This window comes from Grus americana, chromosome Z (genome assembly GCF_028858705.1).
Source record: "Grus americana isolate bGruAme1 chromosome Z, bGruAme1.mat, whole genome shotgun sequence".
Taxonomy (NCBI): domain Eukaryota; kingdom Metazoa; phylum Chordata; class Aves; order Gruiformes; family Gruidae; genus Grus; species Grus americana.
In genome coordinates, this window is record NC_072891.1 from 12,112,192 (window position 1) to 12,124,610 (window position 12,419).

At 58.1% G+C, this 12,419-nt stretch overlaps 2 protein-coding genes across 2 annotated transcripts; both read left to right on the forward strand.

Moving 5' to 3' along the window:
* The first annotated feature begins 6,127 nt into the window (after positions 1 to 6,127).
* LOC129199558 (avidin-like) lies at positions 6,128 to 8,018 on the forward strand. The gene is made up of 4 exons (XM_054810240.1): positions 6,128 to 6,222; positions 6,811 to 7,024; positions 7,486 to 7,606; positions 7,881 to 8,018. Exons 1-4 carry the CDS (start codon positions 6,151 to 6,153, stop codon positions 7,978 to 7,980), a joined length of 507 nt encoding a protein of 168 aa, XP_054666215.1. The 5' UTR covers positions 6,128 to 6,150; the 3' UTR covers positions 7,981 to 8,018.
* Positions 8,019 to 10,008: 1,990 nt separating this feature from the next.
* Positions 10,009 to 11,519, forward strand: LOC129199847 (avidin-like). Its single transcript, XM_054810902.1, has 4 exons — positions 10,009 to 10,080; positions 10,579 to 10,789; positions 10,895 to 11,027; positions 11,447 to 11,519. Exons 1-4 carry the CDS (start codon positions 10,009 to 10,011, stop codon positions 11,478 to 11,480), a joined length of 450 nt encoding a protein of 149 aa, XP_054666877.1. The 3' UTR covers positions 11,481 to 11,519.
* Positions 11,520 to 12,419: the final 900 nt, after the last annotated feature.

Below are 12,419 nucleotides of genomic sequence, written 5' to 3' on the forward strand. Positions count from 1 at the left end.
ACACAATCTTGTGCAGTCTGTGGATATGTCCTGGGGAAGGTGGGCTAAAGCACTACGGTGGGTGCGGGGTGAAGTTCTCACCCTGTTATTCCAGGAAGAGACTGGCCACAAGTAAGCACCTTTTCTGGCCCAAATGGGATGGTGCATCCCCAAAGCAACCTGCTGACACCAAGCGCGGGCCAGCACTGGCTCTTCCCTGCTTGATGCCAAGTGAGCATGATGGAGGGGTAACCTGGGGGATCCTTCTGCACACCAAAAACCTGGCTGGGAGCTCCCCCAGCTCCAAGGGAGCCCTCAGGAAAGCAGGTGCAGGGTCTTGACTGTGTCCATATTCCTGGCGAGCAGCGAGGGCTGCCTTGTACCAGCACCACAGCGCTGGTAGCTGCAGCACATCCAGCCCCAAAACTCGTCCTAGGGAAAGAGTTCAGCTCATTGGGGATGTCATCTCTAAACATGTAGAGGAAAAGAAGGTTATCAGGAGTGGTCAGCATGGATTCACCAAGGGGAGATCATGCCTGACCAATCTGATAGCCTTCTGTGATGGCATGACCAACTGGGTGGATGAGGGAAGAGCAGTGGATGTTGTCTACTTCAACTTCAGCAAGGCTTTTGACACCGTCTCTCATAACATCCTCGTTAGCAAGCTCAGGAAGCGTGGGTTGGATGAGCGGACAGTGAGGTGGGTTGAGAATTGGCTGAATGGCAGGGCTCAGAGGGTTGTGATAAGCGGCACAGAGTCTCGTTGGAGGTCTGTAGCTACTGGTGTGCCCCAGGGGTCAGGGCTTGGTCTGGTCTTATTCAACACACTCATCAGTGAGCTGGAGGAGGGGACAGAGTGAGTCCTTGCAAGTTTGCTGATGATACTAAGCTGGGAGGAGTGGCTGACACACCGGAAGGCTGCGCTGCCATTCAGCGAGATCTGTACAGGCTGGAGCGTTGGGTGGAGAGGAACCATATGAAATTCAACACGAGCAAGTGTAGGATCCTGCACCTAGGGAAGAACAACCCCATGCACCAGTACAGGTTAGGGGGTGACCTGCTGGGAAGCAGCTCTGCAGAGAAGGACCTGGGAGTCCTGGTGGACAACAAGCTCTCCATGAACCAGCAGTGTGCCCTCGTGGGCAAGAAGGCCAATGGTGCCTGGGGGGCATTAAGAAGAGCGCGGCCAGCAGGTCCAGGGAGGTTCTCCTCCCCCTCTGCCCTGGTGAGGCCACATCTGGAATATTGTGTCCAGTTCTGGGTTCCTCAGTTCAAGACAGATGGGGAACTACTGGAGAGAGTCCAGTGGAGGGGTACAGCGGTGATGAGGGCACTGGAGCTTCTCTCATATGAGGAAAGGCTGAGAGAGCTGGGGCTGTCTCGTCTGGAGAAGAGAAGACTGAGAGGGGATCTGATCAATACCTATAAATACCTAAAGGGTGGGTGTCAAGAGGATGGGGCCAGACTCTTCTCTGTGGTGCCCAGTGACAGGACAAGGGACAACAGGCACAAACTGGAACACAGGAAGTTCCATCTGAACGTGAGGAAAAACTTCTTCACTCTGAGGGTGACAGAGCACTGGGACAGGCTGCCCAGAGAGGTTGTGGAGTCTCCTTCTCTGGAGAGATTCAAAACCCGCCTGGATGCGATCCTGTGCAACCTGCTCTGGGTGATGCTGCTTTAGCAGGGGGCTGGACTAGCTGGTCTCCAGAGGTCCCTTCCAGTCCCTACTGTTCTAGGATTCTGTGTTTCTGTGATTGTTAAAACAATTTTTTGTAACCCTAAACATGACATGAAACACATTCAGGAGACATAGCAATAGCAGTCTATTCCAGCCCCTGCCGTTCTGAGATTCTGTAAATGTGTGTGATTTACTGGAAATGGGATATCCAGAACATCCAGTCCGCTGTTTGTGAGACTTTGTGACTTACTGAAATGGGCAGTGCCTGTGCTGCTTGAGCCACCCCTCCCAGCTGAAACAAATGATTTCCAGGAAACTCAGCTCCAGATCTGAATCATAAACTTGGTTCTCAACTTGTCCAGTCCCAAAATAACTCCAGAAGGTGCTGTGTTCCCCACGCTAGCACCCTGCCTGGGATTTGAGCAGCCTAAATGCAGGAGTGGGCGGTCTGCCACCTCCTGCTGCGTCCCTGGTTTTGCTGCCACAAATGTCATGCTGACAGCGTCCATGGCTTTAGCAAGTTTTCCAGTTGCTCTGTATTTTAGCCTGCCTTGTTGCAGACTTGCATGCAGTTTGCTTTTCATGTTTTTTTCTCCCTTGAGTCCATTTTCTGCTTCTGGCGCGATGCTGCTGTTTCCTTCTCAGTGCCTTCCTGGAATTTCCCAGTTCCCTTACAGCCTTTTTGAGAAGAATGCCTTTACTGCTGTGGTGTCCTTTGGTCTGTGCAGCCTTTTACTTACTTTAGAGGAACCTAAGAATAGGGAAAGAGGGTGGCAGAGGAACTGCAGGAGTCTGCTCTCACCCCAAAGCATGGCCACCTCAGAGGTGGGGCAGCCTTACTGCAGGTATCCTCCTAACTTTATTACTGCCTTCAGCATTTCCCCAGGGATCCCTGGAGGCTGTGCAGCAGTCCTGGGGCTGCTCCAGCGAAGCAGCAGTGCTGACCATGGTTTGAGCTGTCTGCAAACCCTGCAGGCAGCCACGGCGCTGGTGAGACATAGAGTGGGCATGGGCTCGCAGAGCTGTTTGCAAAGGCCAGTCCCTGTATCAGGGCACCCAGCAAGGCTGCAATGCATCCAGCATCTCAGTTTTGGGGTGGCAGGTGATAGGACATGGTGTGCCAGGGGTGCCTGGGGGAGGCTGTGGCTGAGTATGCTTCCCCATGGGCACTGGGCATTCATCAGCACTGGGTTTTAGCCAGCTGCAAGACCTGCTCACAGTGCTTTGCACGCTGCTCATGTCTGCTCTGCCTCTCTGAGCCACTACCCTGGTGCTATTTGCCTCCTTCCAGCTCAGGTTCATCAGCACGGCAAAGGTGAGCAGGGGGATCCCCTGCAGCCCCTCTGTAGACCTCCCTCTGGGAGGAAAACCAGCTGTTGCTGCTGCATGGTAAGCCTTAGTCGTGGTCAGTCACGTACCATGACTGCCTTCAGAGGCATGAGGAGCTGGAGGAGGCACCTTGCAATCACAGACAGCGTATCGCTGCTGCCGTGTCTGTGTTGCAGAGGTGCTCACAGGTAGTGTATTGGTTAAAAAAAAAAAATCAGTTTATTGGGATCTTGGCATCAGGTAATGCTCATGTAGGGATCATTTGGTCCCTGTCTGGATGGAGAGGGAGTCTTTGTTGCGGAGGTCCCTGCAGCAGCACCACCAGAGGGGTCAGGTGAGACCCCCCCCCAAACTGCTCCCTGTTCAGCTCTTGTCTGGCTGTTGTCCATGCTCCGGTGCATGCATGATCCATCGCTACTGCTTATCTCAGCTACACGGGAAACAGCACTTAGATGTCTTAACCACATGCAGAAGACTGTCTTACGTGATCATTTCTGCAAGGACTCTTCCTGTTGACTGTTTACAAATGTCTCAACACTGAACATTTCAGTGCCCAGCATTTGTCTCAATGCAGCTGTTGTCACACCTAAGCAGATGGAGCCAGGGAGTCACCCAGAAACTCCACGGCTGGTCGGTCTGGATGTGTGCACAGGCAGTGCGGTCATGACAAAAGAATGAATTGGATTTTAAAGCCTGTAACTTCACTTATAAATGAAGTCCCGTAGCTCCCGCCCCCTGTGCTGTGTCTGCCTGGTCGTCATTCCCACCAGCCCCCCAGCTGGGACTGCACACCCTGCTCTGCTTTGCCTCTCTCCTTGGCCCAGCTGTGGCTCCAGCCTTGCCGAACATGGACTGTCATCCTGGGAGGATGGAGGAGCTCCTCAGCCAGGTTCCCGGTCCTTCCTGGGCTGCCTCCTCAACCCACAGCCGAGCTCACAGCACTTGGCAGTACATTCCCTTGGGTGGAAGGGGGACCTGGGACTTGTCCAGATTCCCTTCTGCAGCTCCTGGGGGTGCCCACTCCTACCAGCCTGCCCATACTCAGGCTGTGCCTCAGCACCAGCGTCGAGTCCCCTCCGCTCCAGTGTGTGCTGACCAGGTGCTGGATCAATGTCCTGGGCTCCAACATGACCATCAGGGGCATGAATGGAAAAGGTGACTTTGCCAGCTCCTACCACATGGCTGTGACAGCCACCACAAACAAGATCCAGGTGTCACTGCTGCAGGGGTCCCAGCACCGCATGAACCAGAAGAGCCAGCCCACCTTTGGCTTCACTATCAGCTGGAGCTTTTCAGGCGCTTCTCCTTTCCCAGCTTCCCCGCGTCGTCCCCACAGCTCCCCAGCCCTTCTTGTGGTGTCCCCAGTGCTCCTCCATCCCCAACACCAGACCTGTGTGGCTGGTGCCACCTCCCAGTCCCCACCTCTGGCTCTTGTCCAGGCAGGTCCTGCCCAGGACAAGGTGAGGCACAGTTGGATGCAGGCTCAGCTGGGCTCATCCCTCCACGCCCTGCATTTCCCATGCCAGTCCAGCGCCATGTCCCTGGTCCCAGCAGTACAGGAGGCTGGGGAGGGAAACATCACCCACCCGCAAGCAGCCTTTCCCACTCCCAAACTGGCAAGCTGGCTGCCTAGCAGAGGGAAACCCCCATCCCAGCACCCTCTCCCACCTCCCACCCCTTCCCCACAGTCTCCACCACCACCTCCGTGGGCCAGGCTTTGTGGACGAGGACAGGAAGGAAATACTGAGGACTGCGTGGATCATGCAAGATGAGGTTGACAGCTTCGAGGATGACGGGAAAGCCAGTGGGTGAATCCCAGGCGGACCAGGGCTGTAGGGCACTTCTCCATCCCTGCTCCGTGCTGGGGCTGCACTCATGGGTGTAGCATGGAGACCTCGAGGAGAGCACTGAGCCCTGGAGGTGGGTGCCAGTGCTGGGAGTCAGCTGGGCAGCAAGCAAGGGACAGTTGTGCTAGGACCCCATGGGCTTCTGAAGCAAGTCCCTGGTATGGGAGCTGAAGGCAGCTACTACAATTTTCTAATTAAAAACAAAGTGCAGTTTGCACATGGGCATGACCACATCCTGCTCCCCGGAAAGACGAGAGTGGCCCTCCTGGTGTCTTCCAGCCTGGGGCAGATGTGTCTCCAGAGGATGCTCAAAGCAGATGCTCATCCCCTGTGCAGGCCAGGGGCCAGAGAGATCCCCCCCTGAACTGGACACAGCCAGGTGCCAGCTCTGTCTTCCCCCACAGCATCGGCAGTGACATGTTTACCTGCCCGTCACCTTTTGGACGAGGTGGTTGTGCCATGCCCCTGTGCAAGAGTCAGGTGGTCCAAGGACCCCTGCCCACCTGCCCATCCTTGGTACAGTGTTGTACCATTAGGGACCCCTTGGGAGGGCTCAGACAGGGCTCTGCCATGGAGCTGTACCCTGCCTGGCCTCAAAGCACCATGCATGGGGCATCGCCACACGTGGGGTCTGTGCACGGGAGCACCATGCACAGGGCCTCCCCTCTCATGGGGACAAGCTAATTTTAGTATCTACGTATCTTTCAGGAAAGCCCTTGTGCACTGAAAAGGGGGATTAATTCCAGGGTGCCTAAGAGCTCCTGCTGCAGTGACAGTCACAGCTCCCAGACTCAGGGAAAGCCCACCACAGCCAGGAGAAAAAACAGCTTAGAAACAGCAGCAGAAATTTGTAATGCAGGAGAGGACTGCCATGAGGATGAACTCCCGTGGGCAGACACATGACCCTTCAGTGCAGCAGAGAAGAGCTGGCTGGGCTGTGCTTGCTGCAGCACTGTGTTTGGGTGGCAGCACTGGGACGGTGGCAGTGGGGCAGTGCCAGGCTGTGCCCGCCCCAAGGACTCCACCATGGAGCAAGAAATGGGCTGGCAGAATCTCTTGGATAGTAGATGTGCAAACCATCCCTGCGCCCCCACCTCCCTCCTCAGCCATGCTGATCCTCATGTTCCTCCTGCACTGCCCAGGTCATGCTGACCTCCTCACTTCGCCTGTCCTGGGCACCCAGCCACCCGGCCACCCGGCCACTGGCCCCACTGCCAGCCCAGTGCCTGCAGAGCTCCGGTTACAGCCCTATAAAGGGAATCGGGGTGGAGGGCCCGGAGGGAGCTGTGCCAGGCCCTGTGCAGCCCTGCGGCCATGGGCAGTGGTACTTTCAGTCTGCTCCTTGCACTGGCCCTGGCAGCATGTGCCGTCCCTGCAGAGAGGAAGGTATGGGGACTGGTGGTGATGGGGATGTGGCAGACATGGCACTGGGGTGCAGCGTGGTGGCACAGGGGTCCTCTCTTAAATGCCGTTTTAGGCTGGGACAAGCAGGGGAGCTTTGCAAGCACCTGGTCCAGGCAACGGGCAGGGTATCTCTGGGTCACCCCCAGCCACCCAGTCACCATCTCCACAAAGCTTTGCTCCCACAGGGGCACCATGCGGGGGGCATCTCTTCTGCAGGGCCTGTGCCCAGGGTTGCCTTGCTTGGGGCATCCCTTCCCACAGCGTCTCTGCGTGGGGATACTGTGGACAGGGCATCCCCTCCCATGGGATCTGAGCCCAGGACACCCTGCACGGGGCACCCCTTCCCAAAGGGTCACCATGCACACTGCTGGGCTGGGACATGCTGGCCAAGCTGCACCATCTGCTCAGCAGCTGGCAGCACCTGGGGGAGCATTTCCCCAAACTGAAGGAGATGCCCCACAGTCGCATCAACAGCAGAGCTCACGGCTCCAGCTGTGGGGCAGTGGGAGGAATGGGGTCCCCCTCTGCACTGTGCGGGGGGGCAGAAGGCCTGTGGCTGTGTCCCTACAGTGCCAGCTCAACGGGCTCTGGAGGAATGATCAGGACTCACTGATGGAGATTTCGGTGGTGAGGGACAACGGGGACTTCCAGGGGAAATACCTCACACGGGTCACTCTTGCTGGCGGCTGTGCCCGTGCCTCCCCCCTGAAGGGCGCCCAGCAGCAGCCGGGCGAGGGGGGCTGGCCCACCTTTGCCTTCACCGTGCGCTGGGACAAGTTCTCCAGTAAGTGCTGGGACTCTCAGGTGGCACCACAGGGGCACTGGGAGCCACACAGGTAGCCAGCAGGATTTTTCCTCTGCTGGAAAGTCTGCTGGGTGATACTTTGGTGCAGCTAAGCAGAGGGAGGCAGCGGTGCCTGCCCAGCATGGGGCTAATGGACAATACTGGACTTGCATGGGGCAGCCCCTCCTCACCCAGCATCTTTGCACCCATCCCTGCTGGGCAGCCCAAGGTGCCCGTGGTGGGTCTGGACCCCCTTAGTGCATGGGAGATGCGGTGCTGCAGACCTTGGCTCACCTGAGGGAGCCGCTGGGGAAGGGCAGGTCCCTCCAGCGTGGATTGGGTGGGTGCATGACCACTGGAGTGGAAACACGGCTGTGGCTGGGGGGATCTCGTGGAAGGGGAAGCAGCCAGCGAGCACAGGTGCTGTCCCCACCGATGCCCCAAGCAAGTGCTTTCCCCAGACGCCACCACCGCCTTCACGGGGCAGTGCTTCGTGGACATGAGTGGGAAGGAGACGCTGACCACCATGTGGCTGCTGCGTGAAGCTGTCGGGTCCCTCAAGGAGGACTGGAAAGCCACAAGGTAGTGGGGGGATTTGGGAGGCGGTGGTGCATTCCCCCCAAGTGAAGGGACACTCTTCAGGGCCGCTTAGGACAAGCATCCCTCTGGGCGAGGGGACCACCGCTGGGAACCCCCCAGCACAAGTTTGCAGTGGGGATGCCAACGCCTCCTGGCTAGGGGCTTGCTCTGGCCAGGGACATCCAGCAGCTGCTTGGGGCAAGGTGGGGGGCATTTAGGGACACCTCTGAGTGTGTTTTGTCTGTGAGTAGTCTCACAGGAACTCTGCTTCCTGCAGGGTGGGCAGAAACGTCTTCACGCGCAAACGCACCCAGAAAGAAAACATCCTGTCAAGCTTGTCCCCGTCCTGTGAGGAAGAAGCTTCACCTGCCCCATGATGGCATGCTCCAGCTGCAGCCTGGACCCCCAGAGCAAGCAAAACCAGCCCCTCATGTAAAAAAAAAAAAAAAAATTAAAAATCATGTCAGCTGTGGTCATCTTTTTTAAAAAAATGCAGTCACTCTCCCTCTGAGGCAGCTTCTGTCCCCATGGGTAGCCCTGCAGAGTCAAGGGCTCACCGCTGCCCTTACCTGGGGACATCTGGATGCCCCCCAATACCCCTCATCCAGCTCCCTGGACCCATTTCCCACCTCATTCTAGCCCAAACTTCCACCCTGCTCCATCACTCCCCGCCTGCCTGCTGGTGGCAGACATGGCGTCAACATCCTGAATCCATTGCCTTCCTTGCAGTGCCTTTGTACCCATCCCCACCAGGCGTCTTTCCAGCCCCAGGACTCCCCGTGGGGTTGGGTGATGGAGGTAACAGTATCAGTAGATGTGAGATGTCGGTAAAGCGCTTTCTTCGTGCTGCACGGTACCCGAAGTAAAATGCGCAGTTAAAAACCCCATCCCGTCATATCCCATCCCAACCCAATGGCTTACAACCAGGAATATTACCCTTCCCTGCCACTGCATTTCAGCAGTGCCACTCTATCTGCTTCTGCGGACACCTGCCAAGCTTAGTCAGCTCTTTTGATGCAGTTTTTGGCAGGTCCATGGGTGAAGACAAACCCTCTTGCAGAAGTGTTACAAATATAACCCAGCCCCGGGGATGCCAGCGCACTTGCCGTATAGTCTGTCAAGCCTGGCCCAGCTCCAGCGGGGCTGGTGCACACTGCCGTGACGTGGACTGGTTGTTGCCACCTCCCTGGCACCTCAAACAGGGCGGTTTGTCCCTGCCAAACAGCACAGAAAGGCAGGGGCTGGTGTCAGGCTGAAAAGATGGAGCGTGGCATCCAGGACAAGAGATCCCCTGGGCGGGATTTCTCAGGCCCCTACGATGAATTTGGGACTGTAAAAGGTGACAAGGAGGAGTGATGTGTTTGGAGAGGGGTGGCTTCTACTCACCCAAGCCTTTGGGGCTGTCTGGACCAGAGACAGAGGCACTGAGCAGCAGCAGCAGCAGTGGCCACAGCAGCAGCAGGGTCCCGGGGTGTGCAGGGGCCCATGCCGGGCATCGAGCAGTGCAGCCCCAGGGTGAGACTCCGCCACCCCCAGTACACACACTGCAGCCCTGCTGCCATCCAGTGCCCCAGACACTGCTGTCCTGGGGACGGCATGTGTTTATGCAGCTGAATCCCACCTTAGTTTTCAGTTGCCCACAGACCCGTGCCTGCTCCAGGTACTGCGCTGCGCAGAGAAGCAGCTCAGGAATGCAGAGGCTGTGCATGCTCTGTTTTGTACATCCAAAGCCCTTAACAGCAGCAAATATAAGGAAGAGGTGCAAATACAAAGCTGGTTAGCATGCTGGGTGTGTTTAGCAAACACAATTGCTCGGACCCTGGTGCCCCTCTGTGACTACTTCTTCCTCTAAATCTTGTAAAAGCAAAAGCAGCAAAATTAACAGCTGATATCCAGAAGATGCTGGGGAAATGTTATTGGTGCTAATGCAGAAGGCAGGGTGAGCCTTTCCACCTGCGCAGCACTGTGACTGTGGCACCTCTCCTCTGCCAGGGATGCCCTGGCACCACATGGGTGACATGCTGGTCAGGCAGCGGCACTGGCAAAGCAGGGAGCGGTTAAATGTTTGAACGGGTAGTAATTTCCAGCCTGCACACACAGAAGGCAGGTTCTCAAGGAAGGTAGTTGATGCTTTCCAGGCTGCTACAAGGACCTCAAAAAAAGCCAGCGCCCCTGCCTCTCTGCACAGCTGTGCTCGGCCCCACATTCCTCCTGTGCTGCCCAGGTCATGCCGACCTCCTCGCCTCACCTGTCCTGTCCCAGGCGCCTTGCCACCCAACCACCCGTCCGGTGGCTGCCAACCCAACACCCACAGTGCCCATGGAGCTCCGGTTACAGCCCTATAAAGGGGGTCGGGGCACGGGGCCATGAGGGAGCTGCGCTGGGCACTTCGCAGCCCCGTGGCCATGGGGAGCGGCGCTTTCACCCTGGTCCTCACCCTGGCCCTGGCAGCACGTGTCGCCCCTGCAGAGAGGAAGGTATGGGGACAGGTGGCACCCCGCGAGACCCCAAAGGCTGGGGCTGGGGGCTGTGGTGCTCACCAGGGAGCTGGTGTTGGGATGCTGGTGGGACCAGCACTATGCAGTGCTGGGGGAAGCTGTGGAGGGAGGGACCCGCTCCTGCAAGGATGCTCCTCACTGTGGGAATCCATCCAGAGACAGGCAGAGACATGCCCCAGAGGAACCCCGTTTCCCACCAAGCGTGCAGGGAAAGCAGTGCACCCTCTGCGTTAGCACAGGGAGGACAGTCTCTCTCCTGGGTGGCAGCAGCAAACAGCCCAGAGCAGCAGCTGGTCTGGAGGCAATTCATGCTGCGGGTGCAGTGCCCATGCCAAGGTGGTATGCCGGTGGCACCAGTTTCACATGGGGTCCCCCAGTGCTGCAGCCATCCCTGGGCAGAGCCAGGGTGGTGAGGTGGGAGCAGGATGGCCTCCCTTGCCTGGCTGAGCTCCCCAAGCCACAGTGCTGGCCTTGCAGTGCCTCCTCTCCGGGTCCTGGCGGAGTGACACTGGCTGCCGGATGGTCGTGTCCATCCTCGGCGAGGATGGCAGCTTCTCTGGTTCCTACCTGCCGGGGTCGGCAGCCAGCAACCCCGAAATCCTCACCTCACCACTGGAGGGGTTCCAGCAGGATGCAGGGTTGGTCCAGCAGCCCACCTTCTCCTTCACCGTGCGCTGGCGGCTCCGAGGTAGGCAGGAGGGGGCCATTGCCCTGCAGCAGGGATGCCAGTGGGACCCAGGGGGGTGGCTTTGTGCCTTGCCACCCAGACTCACACCACCTTGGGCCCTTCCAGACTCAGAGACAGCTCGGACAACTGCCTTCCTGGGTCAGTGCTACGTGGGCACCAATGGAGAGGAGACCCTGCATGCCCTGTGGCTCCTGCGAGAGGCGGCTGACAGCCCTGCCGAGGACTGGAAAGCCACCCGGTGAGCACCAGGTCCTGGCCACCACTGCACCAAGCTTTCCTGCACCCCAGGGCTGCAGAAGGGAGAAATCCTATGGGATGAGGCAAGGCAGGACCGGGAGGGTGAAACGGGTTTATCACTGGTGACGAGCATCCCTATGACCTGGCCAGCCCCTGCATGCTGGGTGTGCCCCAGGGTGGGTGACCCCAGGCCAGACCCCCCAGGAACTCCTTGCACTCTCCCCATCAGGAAGAGAGCAGGACACAATGCCAACACCTGGTGCAGCCTCCACTACAGGGTGTTGGAGCCCAGGGCATCCCCCTCAGCACACAGTGAGGCAGTGGGGAACACAGTGCACCCCCTCGTGCTTCCCTTCTGTACCCTCCACAGCATAGATGGCCACAGCTGGGTGAACAAGAGTGATTTGGGTTTTCCTGCAGGATTGGCACCAGCACTTTCACCCGCATAAAATAACACCGAGCTGGGAAATCCAGGAGGCCCAGGATTGCAAGGACATGGTGTTTCCCCCAGCCAGGCTCTTCCCATGCTGACGTGCTGCATTTCAGTCCATGGATTCAGGCTTTTCCAGGAAAGTTCAGCCTAGTGTGAAAGCTGGGTACCAGGTGAAAAATAAAGGGTTTCTGTGGGGATGCAGAGCTTGGCTCTGGTTTCTGCCCTGCCTCAAACCTGCCGGGTTTGTCTTGCCCTGCAGCCTGCCATGGGGAGGCTTCATGCAGCATGGCCAGGGGCAGCAGGTTCCCTGGGAATAGCTGTCCTGTGTCCCCTCCCTAGCAGCGTGCATCCGCACTTCGCCTGCAAACCCACCACTGTGCTGTGGGTAACTTGTCCCTCAGGGTCACTCCCAAATGTCCCCGGGGGTGCAGAGCAAAGCGGGCTGCATCCAGGCCAGCCCCAGTGGGACGCCATGGGCAGCACGTCCCAGGGCTGCAGGGCAGGCTCCACACAGAGCCTTCCCCGTGAGAGCAGAGCAGAGGAAGCTTCTCGGGCGCCCAAATGCACGGGGTGGCTGCAAATGGCTTTTGCAGAGCCGGCAGCCTCACGTTCCCAGCCCCGGCGGATGCACTGTGTCGGCCGGCTGCCAACTGCCCCAGGAGTTTGGAAAGCTCCCAAACAGCCTGTCCCAAGAGAGACCCCTCGGCATGGCCATGTCCCCTAAGCAATACATACATGGGGGTCTCCAGCCAAGCCCCTGCTGCATCACGCGTGGCCAGGGAAGGGGACAAAGGGAAGAACGCATCTGGCGCTAGCTGGGTTTTTTTTTTTGGGTATCCCAGCCCGATCTCTCTGCTTTCTGCCTCAGACACTTGCCAAACCAGTCCCAGCTCCCCTGGGGGTTCAGCAGCTCTGGGGCTGAGACGCCAGCTTGCAAGAGCTGGGGGAAGGTGGTGGCTC